At 46.7% G+C, this 16,277-nt stretch overlaps 1 protein-coding gene across 13 annotated transcripts in view; it reads right to left on the bottom strand.

Moving 5' to 3' along the window:
* The window catches only part of micu3a (mitochondrial calcium uptake 3a), a 46,608-nt gene extending 32,951 nt beyond the window's left edge, over positions 1-13,657 (bottom strand). For 2 of the 13 annotated variants that reach the window (XM_078945503.1, XM_078945729.1), the window contains exons 1-3: positions 13,297-13,631; positions 2,749-2,896; positions 302-333 (exon numbers count right to left, since the gene is read on the bottom strand). In XM_078945503.1, the coding sequence (XP_078801629.1) occupies positions 302-333; positions 2,749-2,896; positions 13,297-13,530 (414 nt within the window). In that variant the 5' untranslated portion in view covers positions 13,531-13,631. Of the gene's footprint in view, positions 1-301; positions 334-2,748; positions 2,897-13,296 lie in introns of all 13 variants that reach the window. The other 11 variants (XM_078945578.1, XM_078945761.1, XM_078945903.1 and 8 more) reach the window with 10 other exon arrangements.
* Positions 13,658-16,277: the final 2,620 nt, after the last annotated feature.

Genomic DNA, 16,277 nt, shown 5'->3' with positions numbered 1-16,277 from the left:
CATGAAGGCGTTTGACACCATTCTTTTCAGCGTGCCCATGTCCAGAGCTTCATTCAGTTCAGGGTGGACTTCAATCCTGAGGCTCCTCTGTTTAACTTCACTTTGGAATCAAAACTGAACAAGCTTTTTATGAACGGGACAAAGAACATGGAGAATTCAAGGCAGAACATTTCATGCAAACCAGCAGCAGACGACAGCTCTGACCAGCTGCAGCTGCGGCTGCATCTGCATCGATGCAGCTGCAGAGCAGCAGCTCTAAACGTGACGTCAAAAGCTTTCGGAAAGAGGAAAGGTCTCCCACCTGTTTGGTCAGGGACCTCCAGGGCCTCCTGTCTGCAGGACGGCGACACAAGAGAGGAGGCAGAAGGAAGGAGAAAGAGGAGACGAGTGTTTGGGTGGGCTCAGTCAGATAGCATCTGCAGACGTCCCTGATGTTCAGCGTCCGTCCCACAGGTTTGTATACACACTCATCATCCCAGCGTCTAAAGTACGGCCTGCCTTTGTAGTGTCTCTGTTGAAACACTACTTTATACGACAAAGTTCATTGAAGTAAACTTCAAAGGGGGCATTATGGGATGTTGGCTGCAGAAAAGGTCTGACTGGCTGGATCCTATGACAGCCAACCAGGGTTCCACATAAACACACACAGGTGCACAGTTTGTGTGTTGCAGAACAACGACGGTTGTGAATCGATTGTTCTGGACTCAAGTTGTTGTCATGAGAAAAACTATTCAAGCTAAGGTTGAGTTTAGAAATTTACAGGAGAAAATGGAGACTTTGAGGGGACACGTGGGCTTTCTGTGTGTGTGTGTGTGCACGTGTGTGTGTGCATGTGTGTGTTCCTTTCAACCTCAGACTAAACAAAAATGTAGAAACATCTGCTTTAAGGCCAGACGGCTGATCTGCTGCAAATGAGAGGACTGGAACGCATCACAGAACGATGCTGTTAAGAGTGTGACATCACAAAGTGAGGAACAGCCCCTTCATTAGAATATATTACCATATTTATGAATATAGTATAATATATTAACATCTATATGCTTATAGTTCACTCTGAAAGGCTGCAGTTCCCCTGCGATCACCTTCTGATCTATTATCAAAGCGTTTCCAGCGTGTTTTTATTGGTGATGATGCAGTAGAAGTTAACCCTTGACTCTGACCGAGGGGCTTGTGGCTCCGCCCCTGGTATTTTCTACGTCATAAAAACAGGGACCCTGCGTATTCGCGGTTCCACCAGTTCCTGAATGGCTGTAACCGAAGTTTGTGCCCCTGCACGGAGTAATCTGCTGACTCGGAAGCAGCCGGAAAATCTCCTTAACCTTTGTGCTATTTTGTGGGGTCCAGATGACCCCACTCCCAACGTAAGCGTGCTTCAGGTGGCACACGGGTTAAACGCTGAAGAAGCTAATGGTGGAGTTTCATATGAGGAAAGCTGCCTATTCTGGGCCCCCTGGGCGCGGTGGGGAGGCTGCTCTACAGGTCGGGCTGGGGTTTGCACTCTCTGCCCCCTGTGCCCCCCTGCTCTCTGGCGTTGGGGGCCACTGTGGCGGTCCCACCGGCCCTGCCCGGGGTGGCAGATGTGGTTGCCCGCCAGGCGGTCTTTCTCTATCTGTACTGTGCGGGTGTTGGGGGGTCCCGGCTGCCGCTGCGGTGGGGGGCCTTGGTGGGGGGGCGGCTGGGTTCTCTCCCTCTTTTTACATTCCATCATCCTCCCCAGAAGAACAGAAACTCTCACTGGAGCACAGGTGCTGCCTCACCTTTGCACAGACAGTTTGTGTGACTGAATGAGATGTTTCACATGTGTGTTAGTCTGAAAGTAGGCGTGTGTGAATGTTAGTGGTAGTGTGTCCATGTAGACTTGTGTGAACACTTTTGGAGCCAACAGGTGTGTTTGTAACGTTTGAGTGTGTGTGTGGACAGGCCCCGCCCATTTTACATTATTCATGCATCTTAACCTGTCAGTTGTGATTCTAAAGCTCCAGCAACTTGTTGCTTTCTGACGCTTCATGATTTTACCCTCACTACTATAATCACCCCTCTGCCCCCCCCCCCCCCCCCCCCCTTATCTGTCATCCCTCTCTCTTCGTCCCTCCTTTTCTTTTCCGTCCGGTCCAACAAAAAATATTTACAAATATAATTAATATGAATAAAGTTTGGCTGAAATTACAAAAGGGGTTTATTTAAATATACATCTGCCGTATCATAAGATTCATAATACCTGTTGTAAAAGGAAAATATGTCCAACACAAAATGCTTTCAGCTCTCATCTGTTTGCTTAGCTGTTGGACAGGACAAGTTGAAAAAAATAAATAAATAAATAAAATAATCAGAAGATAACGGTGGAGAATAATTATCATCTGGAGCAGGAGTTTAGTATGGAGGAAGAAGATGACCTCTGGCCCTAAACTGATGAGGGAGGAAGAACTCCTGGTTTTAAGGCCCAGAGAGACACAAAGGGCCCTACGGTACAGTCTACTGCTCTGAATAAAAAACTTGATGTTGAGCAATATTCCAAATGCTGAATCCATTCTAACTGTTTCAGAAGGGTTTGTGATGAGTGAGGATCGGGCTTCAAGCATCAGTCATTGTTTCTTTAAAGTTTTAGCCGACAAGAAAATTAAGAATAAAACTGATTTGACTCTTAGAGTTTACCAAAACGTATTTGGACGAACATTGGTACAAGGAACTAATAATAATGACATTTTTACATGCGATGGCTCCAGACAAACCTGTCATCTTCATACTTACTTCTTGGTTCACTCATAGTAACAGACTCAATGAAGTTCTGGGGAGTCATGTACAGCTGGCCTTCATACTCCACTGAGCTGAACATCCGGAACCGCTGCTCGTGGGAAGAAATGTACACATCTCCCTCCTCAAAATCCAAAGGTTGTGCCTGCAGACGGTAACACAAATATTACTGGATGTGATGCTTACTTTACAGCAGGGTGTCAAACTCATTTTGGTTCGGGGGCCACATTCAGCCCGTCTGATCTCAAGTGGGCCGGACCAGTAACTTAAAAGCAAAATATCAGCTTGTTTTAGTTTTTTACTCAGTTGGAACAAAATGCCTCAAGCAACATAGTAGCCTAATCACTTGGGACCAATGGATCTCAAATAAAATAAATTTCAATTTAAAAAAGTTGGTCTATTCAAATTAATACAGACTGAATATTTTACATCTGACACTGAAGCAATCCAAAAACCTTTCTATATGATAAGTCCCTTATTGGTGCTGAATCTCATATTCTTTGAGCACTGATGTCTTTCCTTTGCTCCCCCTAGTGGCGGCATTGCACATTTCTGTTATTTCTTTAAAAACCATAACTCACCACAGGAATGGACTAGAAACTTGCTTTCTTTTTTAATCATCCTTATGATTTTTACTCTTTATGTGTGGGCCGGACTAAACCACCTGGGGGGCCGTATGTTTGACACCCCTGCTCTACAGTAAACCAGACATGTATCTTTCAGTTGTAAGGACAGCAAACCTGACATTTTTCTCCACGTTTACCCCTTGTGCTATCTTAGATGACCCCCCCCCCCTTCCATTGACGTGTTCTCCCTACCATGACAAAGGTGGATAAAGGTGGAAAGATTTCATGTAAGGTCTAGTGGGTCTAGATGACCCACTCCTAACGTTAAAGTGCCTAGGATAGACCAAGGGTTAATACAAAAGGCCCAGATTTAGCCGTCAGATGGGATTCTGGGAACAGAAATCTACACACAGCTCATTCAAAGCTGTACTGCAGCTCCTAGGACTGCAGGCTGCAGGTGCCCCTCCCTGCTTTCAGCCTCTACGACCAGCAGATCGTCTATTCTTGACCTCAGCTCTCCATTTAGCTCTGGAGGATTAAAAATAGAGCCAACGTATTTGGTGCAGTGAAAGTGAAGGACACTTTCTACTTGATTACTCTTTCTTTCCTCCCTGTGTTTTCCTCGCTCTGTCGTCCTCGGCGGGACGCTGGACCAAAACTTGATTAGCTGCGGTATGCAGAACCTGCTGTGCCAACAGACGGTGCAGCATGTGTAATTAGCAGAGAGGTTTCCAACTGTAAGCCTGTTTGGCTGCAGGCCGCGCACACACAGCTTCCTGCTGGACTCAGCAAACATGCTAATGAGGATGCAGGTCCATTCATAAAGCTTTGATGCTGCGCTGGAGCAGAAGAGGAAGGCCTCGCACTTAAGTCCTAGTTGAGCACAAGCAGGTTCACTTAGAACGTCACAGAATCCAAAGAGGGATTGGAGAAAAGTGTTGTATCAGGTGGAACTGGTAGGATCTTTTTTTTCTGCTTTCACTTGGCGAACATGAAAACAATGAGGCAAGAAAAGAAATCCACTTGATTTGTGTCACTAAACTCACAGCTCTAGATGAAAATCACAGTTAGGGATAAATCTAAAACGGGTTTCAGGAAGGGACATTAAAAACTACAAAGTCACAGTCAGGATAGGCTCCAGCATCCCCGTGACCCCGAAAGGGACAAAACTGTTCAGAAGATGAATAAATGAATGAACTTTCTAACACAACAGATTAACTGTTGAGGAAAGTCCTGCTTTCTAGTGAACAAATCCTTTATTTTAAACTTCCTATGCTTAGACACAAAGATTTGTCAGTTTCTGTATCTTATTGTATATTGATTTTGATTAATTTGATTTATTTAAGTGTCATGCACTAATGTGCACAGTCCACACGGGCTTATATCACACTGAAAATCAAAATACACAATACATAAAGATACATCCCCATCAAAAAAAAAAAGAATCCAGTAACCCCCCTAATCAGAGTCTAACAGAATACAAAGTCTCCATTCTTATTGTCCATGCCTTTGACACAAAATTTGCCAAACAAAAGATTTCATTTTCGAAAAGCCAACGTAAAATTTTATCTTCAGATAACCAAAACAAATCAGGACATTTCTTTTCTATGACGTCATACATACAAAGTCTCTGTTTTTCTTACAAAGGACAATAAAACAAAAAAATGAAATTCATCCTCCACCACTCGCAGCTCACAGACCTCACAGAGTCTTTCCTCCTCAGGAACGCCTTTAAAGCGCCCTACTTCCACCTGTAGGGGGAGCACTCCTGCTCTCAGTGGAGCACATATGGATCTTTGTCCTCTTTTTAAGTTATATATAACATATGGCTCAGCAAATAAGTTTGTAATTTTGGTTTTTGAAGCAGTTTCATGTTTCCATTCTTTTTCATAATAACCAACTAAAGTTTCCTTAACATTATCTATCTTACATTTCAAACAATTAAAACATAATGATTGTAGGTTCACAGAATGTTCAATACATCTTTACAGCAGGGATAAATATGAGCTCTATCCCAATCAAATATTTTAGGTGCAAGTCTCTCTGCAGGTAAAGTCACCAGCCGGTTCCATAATCTGAGAACTTCTGCTCTTTGTTTGATCACACAAGGTTCCCCCCCCATGTCCCCCTCAATGGCGGCTTTAGTGGTGAACCTGTGTACACCCAGAAAATATCTCATTGCCCTGTTTTAAAACCTATCACACTCAGGAGCGTCTTCATAAGCCCAGACTCCTGCAGCATAAATAACACAGATCCCACCGTATAATTTACTAAACGTGTCAAAGCTGAACTCAGGACAGACCTTCATCTGATTTATCATCAAGCTCCTCCCAGCAGAATCTGATAACCGCTGCTTTCCTTCTGAGAACATCATATTTTGATGAAAAACAAAACCAAGACATTTATAGGTATCAGTAAACATGAGAGTAGTTTTACCAAAATAAAACAGAAAATTACTTTGAGGTACTAACGACTTTCTAAAATGAACGATTTGCATAAATATATATATATAAAAGTTTCAACTATGATTATTTTAATTAATATTTACATTTTACCAGGATTAGATTTTTTTTTCAAAATAGTAAATCCTAAAGAGTTTCTATAATAGAAGACTTTTATAGAACTTCATTTGTATTAGAACTGATAATTGTGAACCCTTTGGAGCTCCATATGGACATCAAATATTGGTACACTTTTGTGTTATACTGCAACCCTGAACAACAAAGATGTGTAACATGCACTGTGCACCGCCCACAGACTGTATGTAAGAACTGGATTGGAGTGAGAGTGGCGTCCCACAGAGTCTCCGCCATGGTGGAGCCAGACCTCGTCAGTCAGCAGTGAGTCGGTCTGAGTCCTCGTTCTGGCCAATCAGCAGTGAGCTTGTCCAAAGGCCACACCCCTACCACTTAAAAGCGGACTACACAAACTCTGTCAATCACGTTTTGAACGTTGGATGTGGGGGCCAGCAGGCTCCACCTACTTTTAATTGAGGCATCTGATTGGTCAGTTTATAAACATCAAACAATGAGGATTATCAATAGATGTTAAAAAGGATCAGATGCAGAACGGTTCTTCTAACCAATAGAATGAGGAACAGCTGTTTATTTCTCTATAGTTGATGGGATTTTAGCTTCTTGGAGCCACTTCCTGTTTGGAACTCAGTGCAGTTCTCATATACAGCCAATGAAAGTGACTTTTGAAAAAATAAGTAAATAAATTCTAAACATGACCATGTTGACCTTTCAGGGGTCACCCCCTGTATTTTATCCAGGCTGGGGACCAGAACAGGGAGACCCTGGGTTGTGGCTACATAGTCAGGCAGGTCTTGCCCAAGAGACCCACACTTAGCACGCACGGGACTTGAACCCTGGTGTCCGGTTCTACACACGGCCAACTAAGCCATCCAACTTTACTCAAAGCCTGATTGAGTGACTCCATCTCTCAGACCAAACACAACCCTGCAGGAGTCAGAAACTGTTGCTGATTTTAGGTTTAAAACTAGACCCAGGATGTATAGCAGAGGAGTTTAATATCTGACGGTATTTTCACGGACCGACTTGAACGAGGCTGAAACGGAGCTGTTTCTTTTTTAAACTTCACTTTCCTTATCTGTTAAAGTTTATCTTCATCCTCTGTAAAACATCTGCAGCTGCTTTAAACGTTATTTGTTCACAAGATTTCATGCAGAAACCATTCAAATGTGATGCAGATTTTCCCTTAAGCCGTGACGGTCAAAGTGGAAGCTGCAAAGTCGGACTATGACTTTTAAAAGTCCCGCTCTTTTCATCTTCTGATCTATTTTCAAAATGTTCCAAGTGCTCTTTTAATGATGTTTTGAGACAAATAAAAAAACCGTGTTTAGGACATAGTTTCTGCAGAGCAGCAGGTGTTCATTAGAAATTCACCTCTTGTTGGGCGGAGCATCATCCCTTTATTCAAATGCTCTCCTGCTAGCTTACAGCCCTCACACCCCCAACCATCAGATCCATCCATCCGTCCAGTTCTGATCCAGATTCCAGCCTCAGACCAGTAAAACAGAGACTTTCATGGATCTATTGGTCTGCATCAGAAAGGGGGCGGAGCAAGGAGGTGGTGGCTCCGCCCAGCATATTTTCTACATCACAAATACAAGCTTTTGCTAACTGCCTTCTTTCATCTGCTCCTGACTCATAACAATTTGAATAAATAGATTTCAGAAATGCAGTTTTAATATCAATGTTCCTCATATATAAAATGTGAATCGGAAAAACATGTTAAAAACACCAAACATCAACTTCATCAGAGTGGGTCTTTAAGGGGCGACAGATAGAAGCAAAACATAAAAACTAACCCTAACCCTCCCCCCATCCAACCCTCCCTTGTTCTATTGATCCCTCCCTCCATCCATCCCTCCCTCCATCCAACCATCCATCCATCTTCAGAACTTGCTAAATCCCTTTCGAGGTCACAGGGTTGCTGGAGCCTATCCCAGCTACTATTGCAGGGAGGCAGAGTTCCCCCTGAACCAGAGCTGGGCAATAGGGCCAAAAAATAACATCTCTAATTTCTTTTACGCCAAATTCAAGTTTTGGTTTTAATCGATCTTTTTCTGCTTCCCTTTCCTTTCTTTAAAAAAAATGACAAAAGATGGACAATATTTAACAAAAACTCTTTTATTTGAACGTCTTCTTTGGAAATTGGCTCTAACACAGAGTTCCTGTGAGAATGTTTGCAGCAGATGCTTTGGGAGGGATCATCCTTTTCCACCTCACTCTATCATGAACATCTTCTACCCTAACATTAGCCAACCTCATGTCCTCTGTTAAGACATCCATATATCTCCTCTTTGGCCGTCCTCTTGCCCTCCTGCCAGGCAGCTCCATCTCCAACATCTTTCTACCAATATATCCACTATCCCTCCTCTGAACATGTCCAAACCATCTCAGTCTGGCTTCTCTGACTTTGTCGCTAACACAGGCAACATGAGCCGTCCCTCTGATGTACTCGTTCCTTATCCTGTCTAACCTGGTCACTCCTAAGGAGAACCTCAACATCTTCATCTCTGCTACCTCCATCTCAGCCTCTTGTCTCTGTCTGACTGCTACCGTCTCTAACCCATAGAGCAGAGCTGGTCTCACCACTGTCTTGTACACCTTTCCTTTGAGTCTTGCTGGCACTCTTCTGTCACACAACACTCCTGACACTTTCCTCCACCCGCTCCAACCTGCCTGCACTCGCCTTTTCACCTCTTTTCCACACTCCCCATCACACTGAACTGTTGACCCCAAGTACTTAAACTCCTGCACCTTCTCCACCTCAGCCCCCTGTAACCTAACGCTTCTACCTTGATCCCTCTCGTTCAGACACATGTATTCTGTCTTACTACGACTGCCCTTCATGCCTCTTATTTCCAGAGCAAACCTCCACCTCTCTAGCTGTTCCTCCACCTGCTCTCTACTCTCACTGCAAATTACAATGTCATCCGCAAACATCATTGTCCAGGGAGATTCCTGTCTTACCTCGTCTGTCAGCCTGTCCATCAGCATAGCAAACAAAAAAGGACTCAAAGCTGATCCTTGGTGTAGTCCCACCTCCACCTTGAACTCCTCTGTCTGACCTACAGCACATCTCACCACCGTCATACTTCTCTCATACATGTCCTGAACTACTCTGACATACTTCTCTGCCACTCCAGACGACCTCATACAGTACCACAGCTCCTCCCTCGGCACCCTGTCATACGCCTTCTCTAAATCTACGAACACACAATGGAGCTCCTTCTGACCATCTCTGTACTTTTCCATCAACATTCTCAAAGCAAAAATGGCATCAGTGGTGCTCTTACGGGGCATGAAACCATACTGCTGCTCACAGATCTCCACCTTCTTCCTAAGCCTGGCTTCCACTACTCTTTCCCACAGCTTCATTGTGTGGCTCATCAACTTTATTCCTCTATAGTTGCTGCAGTTCTGCGTGTCACCCTTGTTCTTAAAGATCGGGACCAGAACGCTTCTCCTCCATTCCTCAGGCATCTTCTCACTCTCTAAAATCCTATTGAACAACCTCGTTAGAAATTCCACTGCTGTCTCTCCTAAGCACTTCCATACCTCCACAGGTAGGTCATCAGGACCAACGGCCTTTCCGCTCTTCATCCTTTTCAGAGCCTTCCTCACCTCATCCTTTCCAATCTCTGCTTCTTCCTGCTCCACAACAACCACATCTTCGTCCCTTCTTTCCCTGTCATTTTCCTCGTTCATCAGCTCCTCAAAATACTCCTTCCATTTTTTCTGTAAACTCTCCTGGGTTGTTAGCACCTTTCCATCTCTGTCCTTAATCACCCTTATCTGTTGCACGTCCTTCCCATCTCTGTCTCTCTGTCTGGCTAGCCTGTACAAGTCCTTTTCTCCTTCCTTTGTGTCTAGCCTGTCATATAGCTCATCGTAAGCTTTCTGTTTGGCCTTTGCCACCTCTCTCTTCACTCTACGCTGCGCTTCCTTGTACTCCTGTCTACCTTTCTCAGTCCTTTCTACATCCCACTTCCTTTTAGCCAACCTCTTCCTCTGGACGCAGTCCTGTACTTCCTCATTCCACCACCAAGTGCCTTTACCGTCTTTCCTCTTTCCAGATGACACACCTATCACCTTCCTACCTGTTTCCCTGATAATCTCTGCTGTAGTTTCCCAGTCATCTGGAAGCTCATCCTGACCACCCAGGACCTGTCTCAACTTCTGCCTAAATTCCTCACAAGTTTCTTCATTCTGTAGCTTCCACCACTTGGTCTTCTTTTCTGTTTTCCCTCTCTTTTTCTTCCTGACCTCCAGAGTCATCTTACACACCACCATGCGGTGCTGTCTGGCTACACTCTCTCCTACCACCACTTTGCAGTCATTAAACTCTCTCAAATGACCTCGTCTACATAGGATGTAGTCCACCTGAGTACTACTACCTCCACTTCTGTATGTCACTCTATGTTCCTCTCTCTTCTGGAAGTAAGTGTTGACTACAGCCATTTCCATCCTCTTCGCAAAGTCCACCACCAGCTGTCCCTCCAGATTCCTTTCCTTCACACCAAACCTGCCCATCACCTCCTCATCACCTCTGTTGCCCTCACCAACATGCCCATTAAAGTCTGCTCCAATAACAACTCTCTCTCCTCTGGGAAAACTCTCTATGACCTCATCCAACTCACTCCAGAATCTCTCCTTCACTTCTAACTCACAGCCAACCTGTGGCGCATACCCACTGACTACATTCACCATCACCCCTTCGATTTCTAACTTTAGGCTCATCATCCTGTCTGAGACTCTTTTCACCTCTAGAACACTGTTTACAAACTCCCCCTTCAGAATCACTCCTACCCCGTTTCTCTTCCTATCAACACCATGATAGAACAGTTTGTATCCTCCTCCAATACTACGTGCCTTGCTGCCCTTCCACCTTGTCTCCTGCACACACAGTACATCTACCTTCCTTCTCTCCATCATGTCTGCCACGGACCCTTCTGCCTCCCCTCTTTCTTCGACCAACAGTAGTCAAATTTCCACCGACACCCTGTAGGTTAACAGCATCGGTGGCGGTCGTTGTTAACCCGGGGCTCGACCGATCCGGTATGTCTAAAGTGTTGTGGATGATTCGCATGGTTATTTTGGCAATTTTTACGCCGGATGCCCTTCCTTTTTTATTTTTAATTTTTTAACTTGTCCTGTGCAACAGCTGGGCAGGCAAATAAGACCTGAGGGCCTCTTGTGTTGGACATATTTTACTTTAACAAGAGGGGTTATTAATCTTCAGACAAACCAGAGGTATGTCTGAATAAACCCCGTTTGTAATTGAGGCCAAACTTTATTAATTTCAACCATGTTTGAAAATCTTTGGTGTTGGACCGGACGGAAAAGGAAAGGGGGGAAGAAGAGAGAGGGATGTTAGAGGGGGGGGGGGGGGGGAGGGTGATAGTGGGGGGGGGGGGGGGGTAAGACCATGAAGCAGCATAGAGCAGACAGGTTTACTGGTTGTTTATCAATCACGGTAAGGTTCAAATGTAGTACAAAAAGGGCGGGGCCTGTCCACACACACACTCAAATGTTATCAACACACCTGCTAGCTGAAAAAAATGTCCACATGTCAACATGTACACAAAACAGATAGTGTTCACACGCATACTTATGCCTTTAAACCAACTAGTGTGAAATATTTCAGTCATTCAAACATGCAAACTGTTAGTGCAAAGGTGAGCTAACACCTGTGCTCAGGTGAGTGTTTATGTTTTTCTAAAATGGATGGAGGAATGTGTAAAGAAGGAAGGAGAGTGCCCAGCCATCCCCACACCAAGACCCCCGCCGCAGCAGCAGCGGCAGCCGGAACCCCCCCAACGCCACACGGGAACAGGCAGGGAACAACCGCCCCCCCGGGCGACCCAGTCCGCCACCCAGGCCAGGGCCAGCAGGACCCCCGCGAGGCCCCCAGAGTCAGAGTGCACGGAGGCACGGGGGAAAGGGAGCGCCGCCCCAGCCCAACCAGGAGAGCAGCCCCCCCGCCGCGCCGGGAGAGCCCAATGCAGGGCCCCACCCGAGAAGGACGCCCACAGCCCCAGACGAGCAGCCCATCACCCCCCAAGAGTTCCGGGCATCCCCCCGCCCCAACCCCAGGTACGAGCCAGGACCCCCCAAGGGAGACCCGCTCCGCACTCCAGGCAGCCACCCACCCGGCCCACGGTTGGTCCAGGGAGGAGCAAGGCAGGGGCCAACCGCCTCCGCCCAGGAGGGGAGCGCACCGGGGAGAAAGGGGGCCCACCAGGGGTGTTGTAAACTTGGCCCGACTAGGCTCGGCCACATTTGGAGATTTGGCTGGGCCCAGCGCCCAGGGGCAAGGACCAGAACCCACCCCCCAGGGACACCCCTGGCTCAGGTGTAATGTGAACCCCCCCCCCCCCCGTGCGGAGAAAGCACCGCCGCGCCCAGGAAACCGGCACCCAGGGGACACGGCCGCCGTTGCCAAGGGCCCAGTACCCCCCACCAGGGAAGGGGTAGGGGACAGATGGTCCTAGGTCCCACCTTCCTTGCAAAACGTGTGTGCATGTATGTGTGTTTGAGAGGGTCTGTGTGTGTGTTTATGTTGGAATGTATATATTGAAGGGGGAGGGGTGTCTGTACTAAGGGGGTGCAGTTAAAATTGGGGGGTAGGGCACTAAGGGGACATCTCCTGATTACTCACAGTGATGTCCCCTCACCCTCCCCACCAAGGGGCCCTAAATGTCTAAAGTGCGGTTAAAATTGGCGGGTAGGGTGCCAGGAGGACATCTGCTGCTTGCTGGCAGTGATGTCCAAGCAACCCCCCTACCAAGGACCCTACATGTCTAAGGGCCGGATGCCCTTCCTGACGCAACCCTCTCTATTTATCCGGGCTTGGGACCGGCACAGAAGTAACTGGCTTGCAACCCCTGTGGCTGGATTTTACAGTGACTGAAAGTAAAAGAATAAATTCTCTTCAGGAAATGTATTTTGTAATTAAAAGTTTATTAAAATCCTTGACGTCAAAACTCCTTCTGTTAGAACGATCCTCAATGAACAAAGTTGGGATGAAGGTTCAGCTCATTTACTAACGTAATTTATCAGATCAACAGCTGATGACGTCACTTGCACCTGCGCAGTTTGAGCCGCCACTGTCCCTGCGCGCAGCACTTTCAGCACCGGAACACGCGGAGAGCGCCGTCTGCGCGCGCGCAAGTGACCCTGCAGCCGAACGGTGCAGCTACCGTATCTGCAGTTTCCAGCGAGACACTTTGCCCACGAGAGAACGTTTCTGTGTTTCAGCTGCCATCGATCCACAGAACATCCGGGGACTCAGCGACCGAAGCTGTCGGGAGTGAACAGAAAACCCGCAGAAACGGAGCCGAAGCCGACAGTTGTCGAAGTCCGGAGGCGCAGAGTCAGCAGTAACACAGCAACCCCCCCCCCCACCCACCCACCACCCAGCCGCCCTGATGCACCGCCTCACTCACCCGCTCCTTGGCTTCCACGGTCGGGATGGACGGCAGCCAGCCGCCGGTGGGGAGCCGGTGGCTCTTTCTGCTCCACACACTGCGATGGAAGTAAAGAACCGCCGCGCTCCCCGCAGCCACGCACGCGCCGACCATCAAACAGCGCCGTGTCTGCCCACGGGGGAGCTCCCCTCCTGATAGCGGCCATAGCAGCAGCCTCCCGGTGAGGGCTGCCGCTCTGCGGAGCGCGGCCATTGCTGCTGCTGCAACCGCCGCTGCTGCTGCAACCGCCGCTGCTGCTGGGATTGTGCAAAACTATCGCGTGTCATCAGTCTCCTCGCGAGATGTGAGGCCGCGTGGATGTTAGAACGGGACCGACTAAATCAGACGCGGTGATCTACCGGACAGAGACTCTGATCTGCATCCAGTAGATCAGACCTCAAACGACAAGGTTTCAAAGATCAACCTGAGAAAAAAAAACACTGGACCTGTGAGCAAATAAATTCTACAGGCTAATTTAATAAAACGATGAATCGATTTTTTTCCAATGATCCAATCAGATTGATCTGTTTGGGAGAATCCACTTCAATGAACCGATACCACTAAAAACTCGTTTCAAAAAGACATCAGTTGATAGTCGAACTTGGAAAATACCAAATAGATTCAAACAAAGTTGGTTTAGTTTACTATAAGGTAAACCGGCCACGTGCATCAGCGGACAACACACGTGTGATGTCATGAACACGGATCAGTCCATCATTCCAGTCCAATGTGTGGACAGACTTTGAATAAAGTCATGTGACCATCCAGTGTCTAGAATGTTCTAAGAATGTTCCCTTTGGATTCTTTGGATGTGGAAAAACAACAGTGGTGAACTTTAGGAAACTAACATGTGAATGGATTTGACATTCATTCTAGTTTACTTGTTGGTTTGGACACAGATTTCATTTAACTTGATGATCTGGAAGAAATCCAAGAATCTGGAAAACTGTTCAGTAGCAGGAATTTCTGTCTGGAAGTTTGGATGAAGAGGATCTGGATCCACTTTAGAGGATCAGATCCAATCAGATCATAAGCCACAAATATCCAGGGAAATCAAAATGTTCAAATTAATCCGTACTTATAAGGGACATAATCAGAATTTAAAAACCACTGGGAACACTTTGAAAACAGATCAAAAGATGATCGACTGAGACTTTAACAACCCATCTTCAAGTTTTTTCGGTGCAATAGTTAGAGTAGAACAAGCAGAAAACATCCTAAAGGGATATTTTGAAACAATCTTGTGTTAAACATGGAATAAATACGTTTACGGACTCCTAACGTCACTTGTTAGAATATCACTTCTTTTTTCCTTTTTCCTCTCCACAAACTTGCCTTTTTGTTTCTTAAACCACAATCGGAAGTTTTCCGCCTGATTCTAAAGTTGAGTCTGAGTTGATGTAACAACCTGACAGCATAGCTGCTATAAGGAAAAATCCAAACAATATAATCTTTAGTCAAATTTTCTGGATGATAAAATATTTTCCAAGATGAATCGTAAGGGACCACTGGGGTTTTTGTGAGTCTTCACTTTCCATTGACGATCAGCAGTTTCAACTTTCAGTGGAGGATCAAAGATGCTGATGAAGAAATATCAAAGAAAAACTTTTCATTTGGGTTTTGACATGAAGGCCTGATGCTAACCTGATGGGGCTTTTCTGGTGACTTTGATGCTGGGAGAAGAAAGGGCAGACGGCTGACGGCCGGCCCGTCACCTGTTCCTGCATGAAGGCCTGAATCACTGCTGCTTAGCCGAAAACACATCAAACCCAAAGCAGAACTTCGAGGTAAAAAAAGGTTGATTGTGATTAACCGAGTCCTGATGTGCTCCCTTCGTTTATCAGAGTCCCTGCAGGGACTATGATGGGGCTGAAAGACCCACAGAACTTTCCCGCTCATTTCAGACCAAACGGCTCGGTCAGAGACAAAACGTCTGTTTTCCTTCTGAGGACGGAGTTCTTGTGTCCGGAGACCACGACCATGAAATCCCTGCAGGGGCTGTTCCTCAGATCCTCCATTATGCATCCATTCAAACCCATGCTGAGAGTGTGTGTGTGGGGGGGGGGGGGTCCCTCCAAGGGGCTCCTTCATCACCACCACTGCCGCTTGTCCTATTGCAGCAGCATCACTTCATCCAGGTCAGGTGACCCTGGGAACCACTGCAGGATGTGACGTTAAAGGGTCGATACGTGATCAGCCTGCGGCCATGACATCTACCCGCCATCTTTATGTGGCTGTGGCTCATAAATACTAATAAACGGGGGGGGGGGGGGGCGTGGCCCGCGTGCACACCTCTGAGCCTGCGGCCCATTTATCAACTGGACTCCCGGGAGACAGAAGAGTGGGCGTGGCGTGGGCGCGAGTGCCTGCAGAAATTTCAAAATCGATGTATGGGGGAACCCCCACCCCCACCCCCCCAACACACACACCATGAAAATGCAGAAAAGACCGTCTGAATGCAGAAATAATAATCACACTCTACGTCACTTTTGTTGTTGCTGACGTCACTAAAGCTGTGCAGTTGCAGCTTTCTGTTTCTCTTTGATGTCCTCGCTCTGGGGTCAAAGGGTCATTTCAATAGAGTCAGACTGCATTATTTCAGGAGGCCGCAGTGTTTTGGTTTGTTTTAGTTATGGGGGGGGGGTGCAGTTCAAACAGGAACGTGTTTTTTCTGATCCTCTTACAAGATCTGCAGCCTTTGAAGTCTCCGCCTTTGATATGACTTTTAAGACCACAATTAAGGATCTCGGCGGGCTGTTCAAAGCGTCAGATCAATGATGGGATTGACAGTCAAGCGATGCCGTTTGCACAGGTGTGTGTGCACGCGGGCTCTAACAGGAGCAATAAATCAGCCGCTGAGCGTGAACGTTACGCAAACGGGGCTTTCCTCCGCGGCAGCACCTGAGTCAGGAGTTCGAATCCGGGCTCGCGCGCGCAGTGCGTGCATACACAGAAAAGCA

Source organism: Oryzias latipes, chromosome 1, assembly GCF_053564925.1.
Source record: "Oryzias latipes strain Hd-rR chromosome 1, Olatipes_Hd-rR_3.1".
Classification (NCBI taxonomy): domain Eukaryota; kingdom Metazoa; phylum Chordata; class Actinopteri; order Beloniformes; family Adrianichthyidae; genus Oryzias; species Oryzias latipes.
The sequence above is the reverse complement of the archived record's forward strand: the minus strand, read 5'-3'. Positions and strand labels throughout refer to the sequence as shown.